We start from the raw sequence: 17,890 nt of genomic DNA, 5'->3' as shown, positions 1-17,890 counted from the left end.
TGAACACTTCACTGCAGCAAAATGCTTCCTTGCACATGTGAATGCTTCTTGTGGATTAAGAGAAACAAACCACACAAAACAGATATTAGCTGCATCATGCAGGGCATGGTGTGAGGTCAGTGTCAGAAAGCTAGTCTTTTGCATTCAAGACCAATTAAGCTGTCCTTAGGAAAGCAGGACAGCTTAACTACTTTATAACTACTCCAATGAAAAGGAAAAAAAAAATCCCACACTCCTATTTCTTAGGTTTAACTCTTTTGGGAAGTGCTAATACCCTTCTCATCTCTTTTCAGTCTGGGGCTATTTATATCAGCACCATAGTTACCAGTCTCAGAAAAGACTGAAAATACCCAATTCATATCCAACTGCAAACCTTGCACCACTGGAGCTTAGATCTCATTTTGAAGAGTGGAGATGCTGGTTAGGGTCTTAGAAGCCCTCTACAGTCAGTTCATCTGCAAGTAGTCTGCAAAGAAGGTGTGTGTAACATATGTAGTAAACCTTTTGGTGTATAGAGCTCACCTTAAATTTTATGCTGGGGAATGAGGAAGTGCCTCACTGCTAGAAAATAGAGGTTTCACTCTCCTGTTTTCTTCCTCCCCAGTAGCAGTCAGACATACTCTACTAGCCAAGTTATTACAATGCATATATGCTACACTGCAGTACACCCAGGTTTCCCTGCACTGTATCCTGTTACTGATCCAAGCAGTGCCCATAGGAATTTGGGCAAGTCACATGTTTTGGCTTTCCTCAGTCATTGATCTTGCAGCTGGTTCAAATCCAGTGATGGGAATGGCAAGGATGCACAAGGGAATAAGAGTGGTTTCCGGAGGATACGGAAATGTGAGCCTCTTTGAAAATTTGGTCCAATGCCTCTTCTCTTTTCCCCCTTGAAGATTATCATCTAATAAACATAGCCTACCAACAATTCATTTGCAATTGTGTTATAATGACTTCAACATGTGTTCATGAAGGTTATTCATCCCCACAGTGGGACAGGTTAGGGAGAGAACTGCTTTCAGTTAAGAGTGGAGAATGCAGTGAGCACCAACCCATATAGCTGCTCCTTTGTTCTGAAATGCATTGCATTGTCATTTTGCATCAGTGCAAAGCATTTGTAAAACACACTTCTCTCATCTGGGAGATTTTCACTCCTACTGTGTGCTCATGGAAATGACCTCATCTAGCTGAGCAACGCAGCTCAGTTGCTTTTTGCATGCTGCAGTCAGAAGGGTTCACAGCACACAAAGCTATACTCTAAACACTGATTTTAGCACAAAGAGCCCTGAACACACACTCAGGCAGCTGGAATCCATGTGGGTACAACTACCTGAGATCATTAGTTGAGAGCTGGGTCCTTTTCTATAGAAGATACTGCTGACTTTCTCCTCTCTTCCTTCACCAGTTCAGGCTGTTGGATTACAGCCTCAGGAGACTTTCAGTTAATTTGCAGTTTATTCTGCATGGTAGGAAATCATTTCTGAACAGAGAAGTCAACTTTGTTGCAGATCCGTGTCCCAGCTGGAAATTCTCCAAAGTTCAAGATAGGCTTGGAGAAAAGATTCACTGTATGTAGGGTTCAAGTTCAGTTCTGACTCTGACTAGGAACAGATTTTGCTTTGTAACAGCAAGAATTCAGTTATATGTGAACCTACAAATATTAGGAGTATCTCATGGGTGATATATATTCTTAACTCCTTTAGAAATGTCTCTCTTACCTACCATTCAAATTATATACAGTATAAGGACAGTTTCCAATCCAAGACCCCATATCCACATACTCCCATAACTTTGGGGTGTTCCACATCTGGATAGTATTTAGCAGCCTGAGTCTGTCTGTGGACAAGAATTTACCTAATTATTAATTGCTACCACACCCCTGATTGAACTGCACCCAATAAAACAGTGTATGCAGACGGGATAACTGTATCCAACACTTCCTCCATGCACAATTATGAGTGCTCATGAAAACCAGAAGGGATCATTTCTATGAAGTAGGGGTCCTGCTGTTACTCTCCTTGTGCAGTAACGAATTAGCAAAATTGGCAAAATTCATCAGCACTCTTGGCAGAAGCTCTTATCCTGAAGATGTGAGCATATGAAGATGAATTTGCATTGTGTTATGCAGGGAAGCTATCACAGACTCGTAACAGGCAGAGGGAGGTGTGGAGGGAGAGCCTATTAGGTCATTGGGTCTGTACTCTCAGCCAAAGCAGAACTGCTAATTTGAATCTGTCCTTCACTGCTTTTTCCAGTCTGGTTTTTAAAATAACATAGAGGCTTCCACCACTTCTCAGGGGGGAATATTTCATAGACTACCAGACCTCACCCATAGGAAATGTCTCCTGATACTCAGCTTAAATTTTCCCTCATCCCTGTGCTCCAAGTTCACTCGGCTCTTTTGGTTAAAGCAGATGTTAATTTTCCACTCCCACTCCACTAGACTGATTGAAACACCTCTTTGGAAGGTAGATAAATATGCATGTAACAAGCTACTTTAAAAAAAATCATTGGTAAAGGAGGAGGGTAAGGAATTAAATCTCAGGAACACCCAACCAAGGTAGCTTGAATGTGATATAGAGCCAGGAAATTCACATTTGAGGGCCAGTCATCTTACTGGCCAGCAGGCCTCCTTTTCTCCATGCAGCACAAGTGCCAGCCTTTACTTAGTTTTCTTCCTTTTGCCAGTTTATCTGATGGACTTTTATTTCCCTCTCTTTGTTATTCTTCCCACAGTCATGTCTGTAAGGTAGGTAGACAGTTTAAGAGCCAATAGATTGCTTTTTTAAATGCTCCGGGGATTTATTTGCTACCAAATGTGGCTACTGACACTTAACAGATTGTGGTTATTATTACTGTTATTATTCTTATTTGCTGCTGTTACTTCTTAGCACTATGCCAACTGGATTATCCCACTTTTAAAATGTCATTTCAATGGTTTGAAAAGGCAGTGCAAATAATCCAAGGAGAATGACAAGTCTGAAAACTTTATAAGAAACTTGCCAAATCCTCAGCTCATCTGACGGGGGCGGGGGGCAGCACAAAACATAGATGCAAGTGAAGGATCGTAAAGAGCTGTGCCTTTAGTTTTAATTTGCTTCAGGATATGCTCCCTGCCACAGCCAGCCACACAGCTCTGTATGCTTTGGTTTGGTTAGCAGATTTCCTCCTACCTCTATTTTCTACCTCTGCTTTTATCTTCCTGTCTACCTAGCTACCTCTCCTTTCTTCCTTCTCCTCAGAGCATTTATAGTACTGGTTTCACTTCAAAAGGACCACTATCAGTCTCTAAAAACCAATGCAGAAAGGACCACAAAACAAGGCTAAACTTACTGTCATCCACAAAAACTAACAGGCAGGACCTGCCTTGAGGCTGAGGTTGAAGCAACAACTGGTGCTTTCAAAAAGAAGCCTCAGGTGAAACCTAAGTGGAGGCTACTTAGGCATTTACTAAGCCATGTGTTCCTGGCACACTTTCTAGCCTTTGTCTCTCCTGTCTCTATTCACAAAGATGACATGGCACAGCTTCCTTGCTAGAAGAGGCCCAAGGGCAGGGTGGATTTATAGGCAGTTTACAGAACTGCCTCCACCTGACACCACCAGATGCCAGGTCCCAGGAGCACCCTAGGTATCGGGTCACTCACCAGTCCGGGGTCAATACAGTGCTGAATTAACCATTCATTCAGGAAGAGAATGCATTCATGTTAAACCAATGGCTGAAACTATGCCCTCATTTATCTTCTGACCAGATTGTTCTTTCTGGAATTCATATCTAGTAGGACTCAAAGTTTTATTTGCTTCCAGAACTTTTTTTTTTCTCCAAGTGACCCTGTTCTTCAATTGCAAAGGAGTTCCCAAACACAGAGACACAGCCCATCTGCTAGAGAGCACAGAAGTGTTTATATTTCCAAGTGAATACATTGCCATTTTCATTTCTTCAACCAACATCATCCTTTCCATGATCCATTTTCCCTCTCTTCCACCCAGATGTCTCGGGCAGATCCTGAAGCTCCATTCAGACTCCCGAAGGTGGAGCTCTTGTCTTTTCCCAAGAAATCTTGGTAGGATCTTGGAAATTAGGACTGCAGAGTAAAAAGGACTTTTTTGTTCCATGGAAAGTTGTAATTTTCCCTCTGGTTTCCTAAAGAAGCAATGGAAGAAAAAGGTACTTAAGTTGTTAGAGGGGACAGGAAATCAAGAGCTTCAACCAGCTCTGATGTAGGAGGAAGGATGGATTGGGATAGACAAGGATGGCTTCCCTCAGGTCTAAGCGGTTGTGCGCTCCAAATGCAGAAGAGTCTGACAGAGGAGTTTCTTGATTTTTCCTTTGAGAATAACAGACTTTCCTGGCTCTCACCTTAGGAAGTCTTTTCCCCAGTATCCTATGGAAACAAGATCTATGCAGTCATTCTGTATGTCTCTGTCTCCACCCATGTCCTTCCAACTCCCAAATAAGCTTTGAACCATTGGCTCAATGCACTGGTTGAGGAATATCACTCTCAAAGAGGATTACAGCCCTAATGGCTTCTTGAAAAGGGGAGAGAAAGACTATGTTCCCATGAAAGGAAGAGTATGCATTGAGTCTTTAGATACCAGAGAACCAGTGTCATGGAAGGGCCTTATAAATACCCTGGCTTTCAGGAAGGTCTCACCTTCATAGACACCGAAGTTTTCTATCAACCATGAGACCCAGGCTTTCAGGAAAGCAAGCTTTCTCACTGCTAATGAAGCTACTTGCCCTTTTCCCACCACCACTGCAATAGTCAGCTTTTATTTCCATTTGCTTCGTTTTGTCCCGTGATAGTTACACAAGGCAATTCTGCTATCACAAAATTTTTGTAGTCTTTATTTTCAGGAAATGGGTAGCAATCATACATGAGATTCTGAGTCCAGTCAGGAGTGGCTAGATCTTCGGGTTTGATCCTCTTGATTGCAGGAAATAGTTTTGTACCAAGGGACAACTTTGTACATTCTCAGGGTAGCTTGTCTGTCTCTGCAGATACAATAAAGTTGACTATTATTGGTAGGGGTTCCACTCATGGTGCCTATATCACAGCATTTGTAGCATTTGGAACAATACTAATGGGAAAGCTTGATAAATACTGTCTCCTGTTAACTCTCTCAAGAGATTTTTACAAATATCTGGGTATCACACACTTAACAGACCAAGGGTCAAATGAAGTTTATGTGAAGAGAGTTTAATAAATGAATCTTCAGCTTTTAGTATGTCTGTAGCCTTCCACCAAGCCAGCCAACATGATGCATTCATGTAAACCCTTCTGCAGACCTCTCAGAAGTTAAATCCATTTTGAAAGTGAAACCCTGGCCTATTAGAATGAGGATATAGCAGGAAATCCTTCAACAGCAGATGTATGTTTCAGGGCAGATGATTTGGTGGCTATTTGTTGCAGAGACCTGTGCTGCTCCGTCTGGCCTTGTGCAGCTGATTTGGAAAATAACCGCCACAGGCTCATCATTTTATGTTGCTGCTGAATATCACTCAGGAACGAACACTTTGTCTGCATTGCAGAGAAGCATTGCAGGAATGGCAGGGAGAGTCCAACCCCACATCTCAACCAAACTTTCTGTCACCAAGAGATTTTGACACATGGAGTTTTCAGCCAAACTTGTCTGGGTCTGTGCATGTGCACAGGCATGCATTTGGGTACGGGCTGATGGGGATGAGACCACCCAGTGAGGTGAACAGCTTGTCAAAACCAGTGCGATGTGTTGAGGGTGGCATCTGTAGGGCAGCTGACACTGAGCTCATGGGAATGGAGGACTTTGAAAGGTGTGTGTTACTGCCTGGAAAAGCTGCAAATATTAACTGACATATGGGGTGGGACTGAGGAGCTTGTGTGAGGCCCAGTGACCTGATGCTCTATTGCCAGCATGTAGCTGAAGTGGAAGATTAAATGGGTCATTACACAGCACGTAGCTGTGATTCTGCTGTCTTGGCTGTGTGGAGAGACAGTTTTTCAGTCAGTTCTCCCCAGCAGATTGTTCTGAGATATAAATAAAAATTATTTCTAATATGTCACAATGGTCACCTAGAGCTAGAGGCAAGCCATTCAGCCAGCCAGAGGAGGAGGCAGAATGGTTAGGAAATGCATTGTATAAATTCACTTGATTGCTTTCTGCATTGATTTAGCATTTTGCTAGCAACAGTGTCAGGAGCCAAGTAGGTATTGGACTCTTTCTCAGCCCAGGAGGTATCTAAGTCACCTTTGGAGATTTTCAGAAGAATACGTAAAGGCTAGACACATGGATACTGTTGACTGTCAGACATATATGCTTATTGCTCATCTGAAAGCCTCTTCTTTTGCACCTGCAGCAAGTTTGGAGTGAGTTTCTGTGACCGAAAACATTGTTCTCCAGCAACTTGTACAAGCACAGCAAATGGTTAAGTGAAAAATGTGTAGGTCTAAGCTGTGCTGTCCCTGCACTGCACTTTGCACAGCACACTTTTTCTTGCACAGAAGATAACACTGTGTTTCTTTTGATTGCAGGGGAAATTGGATGCTCTCTGGGTCTTGCTGCGGAAAGGTTACGACCGTGTATCTGTGATGCGCCCACAGCCAGGAGACAAGGTACCATGCCTCAAAACATTTTTGTATAGCTAGGGCAAAATAAAACACCTCTAAAGTTTCTGACTGCCTTTACATGTGGGACTGAAGGCAGATACTCATGACTACTTAGAAGCAAAACTTCAGTCATATCTGTCAGCTTTGTTTGCAACTGCGGTTCATGCAGTTTGATACAGTTTCAGGTATGAAAACTGTCCAGATGCAGTGACAGAAATACCCATCGAAGAGCCCAGTACAGTCTTGCTCTTAGAAAATATAGCTGCTTTCAATTTATTTCATCAGTAATGCTAATGAATGGCAAGGAATATTTCTGCACATTTTCGTTCATTCAGATCTTACATTCTGGATTAAAACTCTGAACATATATAAATATAAATATACATTGCTACATAAATTTAAACTTCATGGGCAATTTTACAAAGCAAAGTTTGCAGAATGAGGTTCGGACTGTTTTGTGAGAGGGAGGAAGTATTCCCATATATTTGCAGTAAAAATTGGGTTCGTGCAAATTTCTGTACATTGCTGTGCGCTTACGGGTGGAAACAAGCTATTGAAGAGAATGGACTAATGTCACTTTACAGGCAGGATGCTGTCTAAGACAGCAGGATTCTATGAGCTACCCCTCATCTCCAAGGTACTAATCTCCTCCTTCTCCATGGAATTAAATGTCTGGGTGCTTCCTAAATGATTTTAGGGCAGCTACCCCGAGCTCTCTCCAGAGGTGCCTAGCTGAGCACCGAAGTGGCCGACAGACACTGGTGCTGTGTTTGGCTCTAAGCACCCAGCAGACTGGCAGGGACGCGCAGCTGGGAAGGGAGAGTGAGAGCTGCACCTGAGCTTTGCAAATTTAGTCCATGTGCAAGGTACACATTACGGGAGAATTCAAATCCTTGTGGAGCCATAAGACATCCCCTGACTCCTTGCAATTTAGATGGTTACACCCAGCTGCCCAGGGCTGTTCCAAATCCAAATTTTAATATTTCCAGGGCTGGAGATTCAACATCTCTCTGAGCCCCTGTCCATATTCACCTCATGGTGAAAAATGTCAGTTGCATTAATGTCCTCTGTGGTCCCTTTACATACCTCTGACGTAAATCAACAAGGGAGCTTGGAGTTGCCTCAGGAATATTTCTGGCCAAAAGCATAACTGTGTAGCACTGTGAAGGCTTCAAGAAACTCAACTGCACATGAAACAACAATGTAATTTTTTGGTGGGGAACCATAGTTCTGTAACATTTGGCTCCCTGTAAGGTTTTCCATTGAATGCAGGACCAATGAACTTTTGTGAAAAAGAAGGTTTAGTATTTTTTCCTGCAGGGGAAAGATTTGCTAAAATATCTTCACTGAGTGTGATACTGATTTCTGAAATAAAATTTCATAACATACGGATTGCTAATGCCTGGCAATTTTCCCACAGAAATCAGGGTTTGAAGAATGCCCATTCGATGAATAATTTTTTTGACTTGACAAGCTAAGATGAAAGATGCCACTTCCATTTATGCTAGGGAAAATCCAGAGCAGTTTAACTGAAGCCGATAGTTAGCAGCAATTTATATCAGTGCAACTGACAGCAGGTTCCATCCCTTTTTGGTGATGCATCTCTTAGACATGCAGTTCTGTGTCCTGTCAGCATAAACGGTAGCAGAATTAGCACATATAGGTGTTATATGATCCAGCCTCAAAGTAAATTAAGGTCTTTATGATTCTGTTGTGCTATAAAGGATCTCTGACTCGGGTGTAGGTCTAATTTAGTGTGAAAGAGAAGCTGGCTGAAAATACACTCAGGCTCATAGCTGCTAAAATACCTGTTTCTCTCCAGATGACTCCTGGAAGACTTACAAATATTTGGACACTTTCCTGAAGTTCTTCTCAGACTTTCTGTGAGGGTAGACTGCTCTTAGAACATTTGTTTTCCTCCATGTAAACAAAACTATGAGCCTGAGTGTTTGTCATCTTTGAATAACCATATGTGACCCTCTTGATGTTTTTAATCGCTTTCAGACTTAAGTGAGCAGTTTATGTTTATTCCTTTACAGTACTGACATAACTACCAAGTGATGTCAATCCCAACAGTACAGGCCAAACCAATATGAGAACTCACTGTAAAGCACTAAAATGACATTGATTAGTTTACACAGCTGAAATGGCAGAATTAGGCAGGGTTTCCCCACCCCCCATTCAGCAAAAATGTGGAGGTTGTTTCCCTGCTTCAGATATAAAGCAGGGAGAAGTATCTAGCTTTCAAGCACTGGGTCCAGTTTAGAGATTTCTGAGTCAGCTCCCATCTTGCTGTAGATATTCCCTGTGATTTGGATGCTGGTTTGTCTGTCATACCTCACTTTCTCCTTTGTAGACATAGAAAGTGATTTTACCAGAGCTGGGCATTAGGAAGTTTGGCTTTACAACATTTAGAGGCTTCTGTGCAAGGGACTGGGAAAGAATGAGGCAATATTGCTGTTAACTGAACTACCACAATCTACAACTGTGCCTTGGGAGACAAATCAGTCAAAAAGAAAAGCAAAAGGTTACAAAAGTAGTTGCAAAATTTGCACCTCACAAAATAAGGAGCCTCTAAACCCTATCTGATCCCTGCCAATCTCCCTCTATTCTTCTCTGTGCCACTGTTCTTCTAAAAGAAATTTAAATGCATGTCCAAACCTTAGGAAACAAAGGCTGCATGATTCAGGCTACCTTAAGGCTAGTGGCTTCTTCCAGGTCAGCAAACATCAAAAATTGTCTCATAAAACACATTACTGTGTTGGTGTGATTGGAAATCAAGTAGGTAGGTCAGTGCTGAATTGATGGGGACAGCAGCATGGAAACATCTGCCAGTGCCTTCAGTGCAGATAGTCCTGAGTCAGTGTTGCAAAAGGAAAGGATTGGATGTGTTGCACTGAAATGATGGGAAATTTATACCTGTTCAAACAAATGTATGGCCAGAATCCCCCACATGGGAAGTCAAGGCTGGTTTTGATGAGCTCAGATCCAGGCCCTGCCATTAGCTTGGGGTCTTTTCACCAGTATCACAATGAGAGGGCCTCTGGATTACTTATAGACACAGCCCTTCCTCTGAAGTGGATGTTTGATAATATAAATTTAATAATCTGTTCATCATTCCCTTCACCCAACCTGGGACATAGTTCCTGGCATCTCTCCAGCTTGCAACAATGCTCACAGCAACAGCATTTCAACCCTTTGCTGTCCAAAGACAGGACCACTGTTGTGATGGATGCATTGTCTGTGCACAGGGTCGCTTAGCAGGCACATTTACATACCTGGTCACATGCCAGGAATACCGCGAAGCATATGGTATGTCTGATGGCTGGCTGACAGCTCGCGTGAGGAAGGTGTCTTTTGCACAGTGCTCTGAGATATGGCACGTTACCTCCTTAACCTGACATGCAGACTGAGGCCAACTGGCTATATCCAACAGGTTTAGATGTTCCTAGTGCAGGAGATACTGAAGGAAAGCACTGTGGAGGACATTCACATCATGGCAGCCCTGCACATTCACACACAGACACCTAGCTGCTCTTCCAGCCATGTGTTTCTTGTGTAGGGTTTGCCAGTGCTAGAGATTAGCCATCAGGGTAGAGCTGTAAGAGTCAATTTGGCAGTGGGGAGCTCAGCTATAAATTCCTGTGGCCTCTCCATGTGATTCCAAATAGCTCCTTTGGACCGGGCAGCATGGACCTGGAGCACAGCAAGAACAGACTTGATCCTCACCAGGTTGCAAAATCTTCAGTGTGGGTGAACTGCAGCAAGTCTGTGGGTTTTCATAGCTGTCCACTGGTAAATTTGGATTTGATCCCGTTCTGCTGGGAAGTGCAGGTAAAGGAGTGCTTTACCCAGCTTCTCAGCAAAGGGGGCCCAGCAACGCTTGTACTGACAGCTCCAAGTCAGTCGTCTGGTTTTGAAGTGGGAGCACAGCCGATTTGAAACGTCAGCCCTGATGCACTGGTGTAAACCCAGCATCACCAGGAGACAGGAAGCTTCAAGCAGTCAAATGCAGGGTTTGAGGCATTGCTGCACAACGCAGGGCAGCTTCAGCTTTCCAGCTTTTTTGTGTCTGTCTAGCTTCTTCATTCTGATGCCATCCTTTCAGAGCATGCTGTGGTGCGCGCTATCCGCTGCGCCACAGGCGACCAGACCACCCATCGCCCCTATCCCAGGTCCCCTGCAGGAACACTGGGCAATGGAGGCTGGGCTGGGCGCTCTGGTTTATCTACCTGGCAGTCACCCAGAGGAGTTTCAGACTAACTAGCTCAGTTTCAATCATGTCGTGCAGCCCCTCAACGTAGACTTCGTGACACAAGCTGAATAAATACTCCAGAGTTGCTTAGCAGCAAACTAGCATGCCCATGCTGCCAGCTACGTACAAACTGCCAGCCATCACAGTCTTTACAGCATGGATGTGCCCTGGGAATGAGAGAACCAGTGATGAGCAAAGCATCCTACAGTAACCAGCAGCCTCAAACAGAGCTACCAGATTAAAAACCCACCACATGGTGCATTCTCAGGCTAGATAAATATTCAAACCCTTGCAGGCAAAGTTTATGGCTGGTAGAGTAGCCTGAAATTTGCAGACAGGAGCCTTTGACCATATGATATTCCTAAAAATAAATAAATAAATAAATAAATAAAAGTGTTGCAAACAATTTGCACCTCCTTCCTCCTCTTTCCTGAAGAAAAGAAGGAAGCAGATTTCAGACTCTTAGTGTTGCTGAATGGGCACCTTAATTCACCCTCTGGTCAACATAAAAAAGTGAAGTCGGATGAAAAGTAACTGAAAGGCATCTCTGTTTGCTTTGGAGCCTGAAAAGGAATTGGACTTAATCCTAGGGTTACATCATTTTTATATATAAGCAACCCCTTGCTATAATCAGTTACTTTATCCACTGCCAGCACATTAGCTGAGCTGTTCAAAAAGATTGCTTGCGTAGAATGAAACATGGATCCAGCTTCAAACACTGTGTTGACTAATTGTTACTGTTTATCTGCTGTAGCTCACGTAGCTTCCCAGGTACCATGCAAATTGTCAAGAAGACTGTAACAAGACATTGGGTCAAGGGTAGTGAGTAATAAATTTGCAATTTATATACATTGCAGTGGATAATGTGGGGACTGAAGCTTAGATTCCTGTCCTCCTGTGTGACCTCAGACAATCCCTTCTCTTTGCCTCTTGTCTGCTCATGCCCTGAACTCTTTCCTCAAGGGTGAGATGCCTTGTACAGGACTGTTTCTTCACTGGAAAAGGTACAGTTATAGAAATAAGTGACTAAAAAGCGCTGGATACAGGGTTAGATGTTTCTGGACAACAGAGAGCTGAGGCCTCTTTGAGAAGTGCCAGAAAGGATGCGTGACTGAGGCGTGGCAGCAGCTGGAGCCGGTGTCTTACCTGGATTTGGCTGCTACAGCTCTGTGACAGTTGCAGCTTTCAATATCAGCAACACGTCCTGGTCAGCACGTTGTTATGTCTGCAACAGCTGGCCACACGCCTGTCACATTTGCAAGAGCAAACCATGAAACAAACTTTGGTCTGGTTGGCAGAAAGCTTTTAAAAATGCATCTTTTATCCCAAAGCAAAAGAGGGATGTTCAGGACCTGTTTTGAAGTGCACCCAGAGAGGCTGAGATGCACAAAAAGGTTGTGAAATTCTCTTTTTGGAGTCAAACCTGGAAATGGGCTGAGGTTACCAACAGACACAGATGTTTCCAATAAGGCAAGGAAGTCAGAGTCACATGGGATTCCTGTGGTCTTCTCACATTTTCAAGAGACTAGGTTTGCATTCTTGTCAGCATTAATGAGGTTATTTTTACATCCAAAACATCATCAGATAGGGGTGATTTAAAAAATATATACATATTTTAGAAAACTTTATTGCTTTGATAATGGAGTAAGGGAATGCTTATTTGTGCAAATTGCTCACTAAGCACAGGATCCAAATAATTAGTGTCTCTTCAAAGTGCCAGTTTCATTTCCTTGATAAACATTGTTCTGTCAGTAATTTATGAGGAGATTATTAAAATGTGCTACAAGCTCAGACTTCACCAGGAACATCTCAATCTGAGAGCAAATTATATTTTAAATTTTTATTGCATTGCATTAATTGCATTTTCATTTTGTGTGTGTATCGGTAAATATAGATGGGTATAAATTTGGAGAAAAATATAACAAAACCATATATAATTATGTGTAAGGATGTATCCTACCTAATTTAACGAAGATTCAGGGAGAGGAGCTTTTCCAAGAAGTAGTATGATTTTGCAAGTTTACTGGTGAAATCACATAAGCTCATATCTTGTTAGATCTCAGTGATATGGTTCTGGTACAAATTGTGGTTAGTTATGACGAGAGGATGAGGCTACGAAATACATGAAAATGTCCCCATTAAAGTAATCACAACTGTTCTTTTTACTATGAAGGGAAGAATGCGTGTGTGTGTGCATGTGCTGACATAAAAAATTGCTGTTAATATAAACAGAACAGTCAGGGTATGAAATAAGACAAATTTACAGCCAAATTGCATGAATCTTCACTACAGAAAAGCACTGTTTTTCAACAAAAGCTTACAAAACTCCTTCTGCCCTATGATCCCACTAATGTTTTTCTATTACAGTGAAATGCCAAAACCTCAAATTAACTTGATTTCGGGCTTCTCTGTGAATGTTTTGTGTCGCCCGAGGAGTTCGGATGACCACTCCGGATTCTAGCAGTCGCTCATCCCAAAGGACCGTTTTTTGGTGAAGGGCCCGATTCTGCAGGGCAAGGACTTGCTCCTGCGTGGGAAGCCCCACCGCCTTTCTGGAGAAGCTCTGGAGGATGCGCTCCAGCGCTGCCAAGCAGGGGCCACCTCCGCACAGCTGTGCAACAGGGGACAGCGAAGAGCTGTCCGACCCCAGCCAACAACGGTCTGAAAGTCTTAAGCCTAGAGGTGGATAGATCTGTTAATTTGCATCCCGCTATTGTAATTCTAGATCTAAGACGTCCAGCTGAGCTGGAGGTTTGTGGGCTATTCTCATATGGCAGTGGGGAGCTCTGAGCTTTGGGAACTAGACTGGAGGCAAAGCCTAAAGCCACTTCAGCCTCTGCCACTGACACACAGAGTGACCTTGCCCGAGCCACACCACCTGCCGTTTCTCAGAGGCTTTTCCTGTCCTGTAAATGAGGCTAATCCAACATATTTTCTTTCCCAAAGCATTTGTGAAAATGAAGGCTGAAACTCGGTAATAAATTTAAAGGCTTAGCAACAGTCATGGCCGTGGGCAGGTCTGCATATAGGTTTGCACAGTGGCCTGTGGGTTCACGTGGTTACAACGTGACAGTAATGGCACAGAGATTCAGGCTTTGGAGTTTCAGGTCTGTACATTTTATACCTGTATGATGCTCAGACAGTTTAAAGTAGAAGTCTGGCAGTGTTTCTTACATGGTCTGTTTTTCTTTTGCAAGCTGAGGTGTTACATGAAGAAACTCAGTGGGAACCAGGAGCCAGCTTTGCCAAGTCTGTCCACACGCTGCCTTTGGCACCTGTGCCAGGAGCTGGCCTGTTTCAGCAGGCCATGATTCTCAGTTCCTGAGACAGCCCTCCTGAGCGTTCCTAGCTGACTGGGCAATCATCATTGTGTCTAAAAAAATGCAGAGGAGGAAGAAAGCAGCCTGAATCATTACCACGTTACAGTAAAATTTTCTTCTTCTCTGTCCATTCTTACACTTTGAAAAACCTGAAAAACCTTTAAGCTGCTGCACATAATAGGGTGTTTCATAGAGGAGGTCAGTATTGGCTGCTGTGCCATTTGAGGAACGTGAGTGTCTTTTTATTTCTGGCAAATTTAAACTCTCAGAAAACAAAGTCTCTTTTCCATGACTTCACCTGTCTTGTGGAGGAAGCTCTGTGCTTGCGAAGACCTATCTGGGCAATAACTCGTCGTCTCTCACTCCCCAGTGCTGAAATGGACGGAAATTAAATCTAAACTAAAAAGAGAGGGGTAAGGCTGTCACATAGCCTGGGGCCTTGCTCGTTATAGTGGTGTATTCATACGCTCTAAGCATGAGCTTACATCAAACCCATTGTGACAGGTGCAGTACAGGTGTAAAATAAAACCAGAATCTCAGCTTTGTTTGAGGCAAGGGAAAACAGCAAGTATAGACAAATATGGTGAGAAACACTGAGACAGCATGGCAGTACTAATGCATCTGAATGCTGAACAGTGGCTCTACAACACCAGCTGGAATAATCTGTCAATGTAATTAAAATCTTCCTTTAACCACAAGGAACAACTTTTCCTGCTAGTTCATTCTTCCTCGGCACATCTCCCATGCAGCTCCCAAAGAAGTGCAGAGTTCCAGCCAAACCTGAATGTATGTGTGCACGCGTGCATGCATGGGTGTCAGAGCCTGGAGCAGGCACTGCCTCCGGAGATCAGCCGTAGGAGGGGGAGAGTGCAAAACTCTTCCTAGGTCACAGCAATCCTCTTCTGGACTAGTGGGACAGGGAATTCGACTCTCAGATGTATCTAACTGTGCAAAACTTGCAGAATATAATTTTGTTTGACAGAAGACAGATGTCTAGGTGCAAGCACTTAGACGATGGTGTGGGTTTCTCCATCTGACTCAGCACCACCTCCCCTCTTGATACAAAGGCAGGTGCTTGTGTTTCCACTCTGGTTCCTCTTCCCCCCCACATCGTCCCTAGCCCCAAGAACACAACTGAATTTTGCTCCTCTGAGAAACTATAAGAAACAGGGTTTGTTTGGATTTTAGTACAGCATTGAAACCTTCACAAGTGCTGAGCTTTACTGTAAAGTATGATTTGAATTGAGGCAAGAAATTAGCCTGTTTAAGTGTTGACTTGAGATTTCCAGAACAGTGAGGGACTGGGCAGGCTCTCTGCTCAGAGGATATTCCTACGTGGGGGCTCATGGAAAGGGCAGCCTCCAGTATAACGAGCTGAGAAACAAAAGGGATTCCTAGTTTGTTTTAAAGAGCAGAGGGCAAAACAAGGCAATGGAATACCATAGTTCAAACTTTCCTCTGCATGGAGTGAGTAGTTCTGCAGCTGTGGAGTAAATGAAATAACTATTGGAGTAAAACCCCTTACTGGAGCAGTGCAATGATAATAATGCTATGCTGTGGGGATAGAATTGCAGAACCCAGGAGACCAGATGCAGAGAAGTGTCTAGGTATGTAAATTCTCACAGAAAATACTGCAAATTTGTTCAGTAAGTGTTCAGGTTCTTAGAAATCAATAAAAACATAGGAAGTGAAACTCCTATTACAGAAAGAACAAGATCTTGACACTAAGAGAATCACTTTGTGTCAAATGTCTAGAAAACCCATCTCTCCCATCCATGTTTCTTGCTGAGTGAATGTTGATGTTGTGTTGATGTTGCATTTGTGTTGCGTTTTTACCTCATGCAACTTCCAGCAGTGGTCTGGACTTACTCTCGTTATCCTTATGGGAAAGCGAGGTCATTGTTTCCTGTGGGATTTCAATAAATTCCTAAAAATAAGTAGCAGCCCCAGCTGAAAAATTTGGACTGTATCTGGGTCCATCTGCACTGAGAACTTGTGAGGGGAAACCTAGGTCTTACATCAGTGATCAGAGGGCCCTCAGAGACTTGCTAGGAATGCAAAGCCACCCAGAAACAAAAGCACTGACAGCAGATGCTTCACCTGGTAGTCCAAGGCAGAGAAAGGGATGTGTTAAAGTGCAGCTTAATTCAGTCCTTGGCTTTCCCTAGTCAGGCTGCCACCCTGGATGTGAAAGCATGTGGTATTTGCAGGACCCTGGGCAAATATCCTGCACGAAGTACAAAAAGAGCAAACGGTGTCAGATTGAGGAGTTAGGATGGAAGTTGTGAAGACAAAGGCACAGTGGGTCTAGGAGTGGGTCAGCTGGTAGAGTGGCTCACACCACATCAGTGTGTCACACAACAGACAGGCTGAGGCATAACAGTGGTGGTGTTAGAGCCACACGTCTGTGGTCACCCGTCCCTGGCATTGCACGTGTGTAAGTCCTAATAACTGCAGGGCCCTGCTTCCTGATCCATTTTTGTTAATACACATACAAATTCCAAACATGTAAGCAGTATTTCGGAAGAGCCATAAAGAGACAGAGATGCGTGGCAGGGCAGCACCCACCCTGTGTGGGTGGCTAGTGTAATTCCTTCACACAACGCTGTTCTGCTGCCAGGGCTTCAGCTCTCCCTCCTGCCTCTGTTGTGACTGGTGTCCCACTGAAGCCTGCGGGTACTGTGCTGTGTGTGCCAGCCCTTGCCCAAGGCAAATGGATATGCAGAGCCACGGGTCTTTCAAAGAGGAGTGCAGGACTCTACCAGTAATGAGGAAGTCCCTCCTATATGTCCCTAAAAGCCATAGGCACCTAAGCCTGGTAAATCATGGCTGACACTCCACCCCGTGCCACCAGCGACTTACAGACCATGCACAGAGGCAATTTATTTCCACATTGGCACCAATGATTGTTCATCAGCTGTCATGCACTTGCAACAAACTCAGCCGTTATCAGGTTCACGAGGAACTGTGAAGTCCATTAAGTATTGCTGGCACACAGGAATACTGTTTTTAACTTAAGGCCGCATTATTAGAGCTATATCAAAAAATACAGAAGGAATGTAGCAGTTAGCCTGGGCCTTTGCTTGGAGTGCACAAATCCAATGAAAACATCCCCAAAGCCGTAATTATTTGTTCATAATTGGATACTGAGGAGTAAATTCTGCCACACAAACCTCCAGTGAGTTTACTGAAAGTCATGAAATCTGTTTCATTATAGAGTAGCCAAGATGAATGGGAATATGGGGAAGGCTAGGTATTACTAATTAACTGTGAACATCACAAAGCACATGAGCAAAATCTATCATCCTGGAAAGTCCCCTGGGTCCTCTCCTATTTTGAATTAGGAGCCTGTTTTAGAGATGAGGAAATTCAGATTTAAGAGAATTGTCTGATTTCACACCATGCTGTTTCACAGTGTCATGAATAGAATACTCCTCCCGAAACAAAGAGAAACCAGGAGATACAATTTCAAATTCCTCTGCTTTAAACACTAGAGCACATTGCCTTTTCAAACCTGAGAATAAAACCAACCATGTGGACTCCCAAGTCATCCCCCACACACCTACACGCTGCTGTGTTGCTACTTGCTTGATGATTCTTCTTTCTGCAGAAAGCAGAAGAGGCGCTAATAACCCATTGTTAAATCTAAGCTAGCAGGTTTCTCTTGATAGGCTGCAGAGCTTGAGAACAAAATTGTAACCTTTCTGCACATACTATTGCAGTATGGTTTT

The 17,890-nt window shown here is 43.5% G+C and overlaps 1 protein-coding gene across 1 annotated transcript in view; it reads left to right on the top strand.

The window, feature by feature from the left end:
• ANTXR1 (ANTXR cell adhesion molecule 1) overlaps window positions 1-17,890 on the top strand; it is a 112,695-nt gene that overhangs the window by 81,444 nt on the left and 13,361 nt on the right. The window contains exon 17 of the mRNA XM_032985154.2: window positions 6,510-6,590. Coding sequence (XP_032841045.1) covers window positions 6,510-6,590 — 81 coding nt within the window. The remainder of the gene's footprint in view (window positions 1-6,509; window positions 6,591-17,890) is intronic.

The sequence above is a fragment of the Tyto alba genome, unplaced genomic scaffold (genome assembly GCF_018691265.1).
Source record: "Tyto alba isolate M040663 unplaced genomic scaffold, T.alba_DEE_v4.0 Super-Scaffold_34, whole genome shotgun sequence".
In the NCBI taxonomy this organism is placed as follows: Eukaryota; Metazoa; Chordata; class Aves; order Strigiformes; family Tytonidae; genus Tyto; species Tyto alba.
The sequence above is the reverse complement of the archived record's forward strand: the minus strand, read 5'-3'. Positions and strand labels throughout refer to the sequence as shown.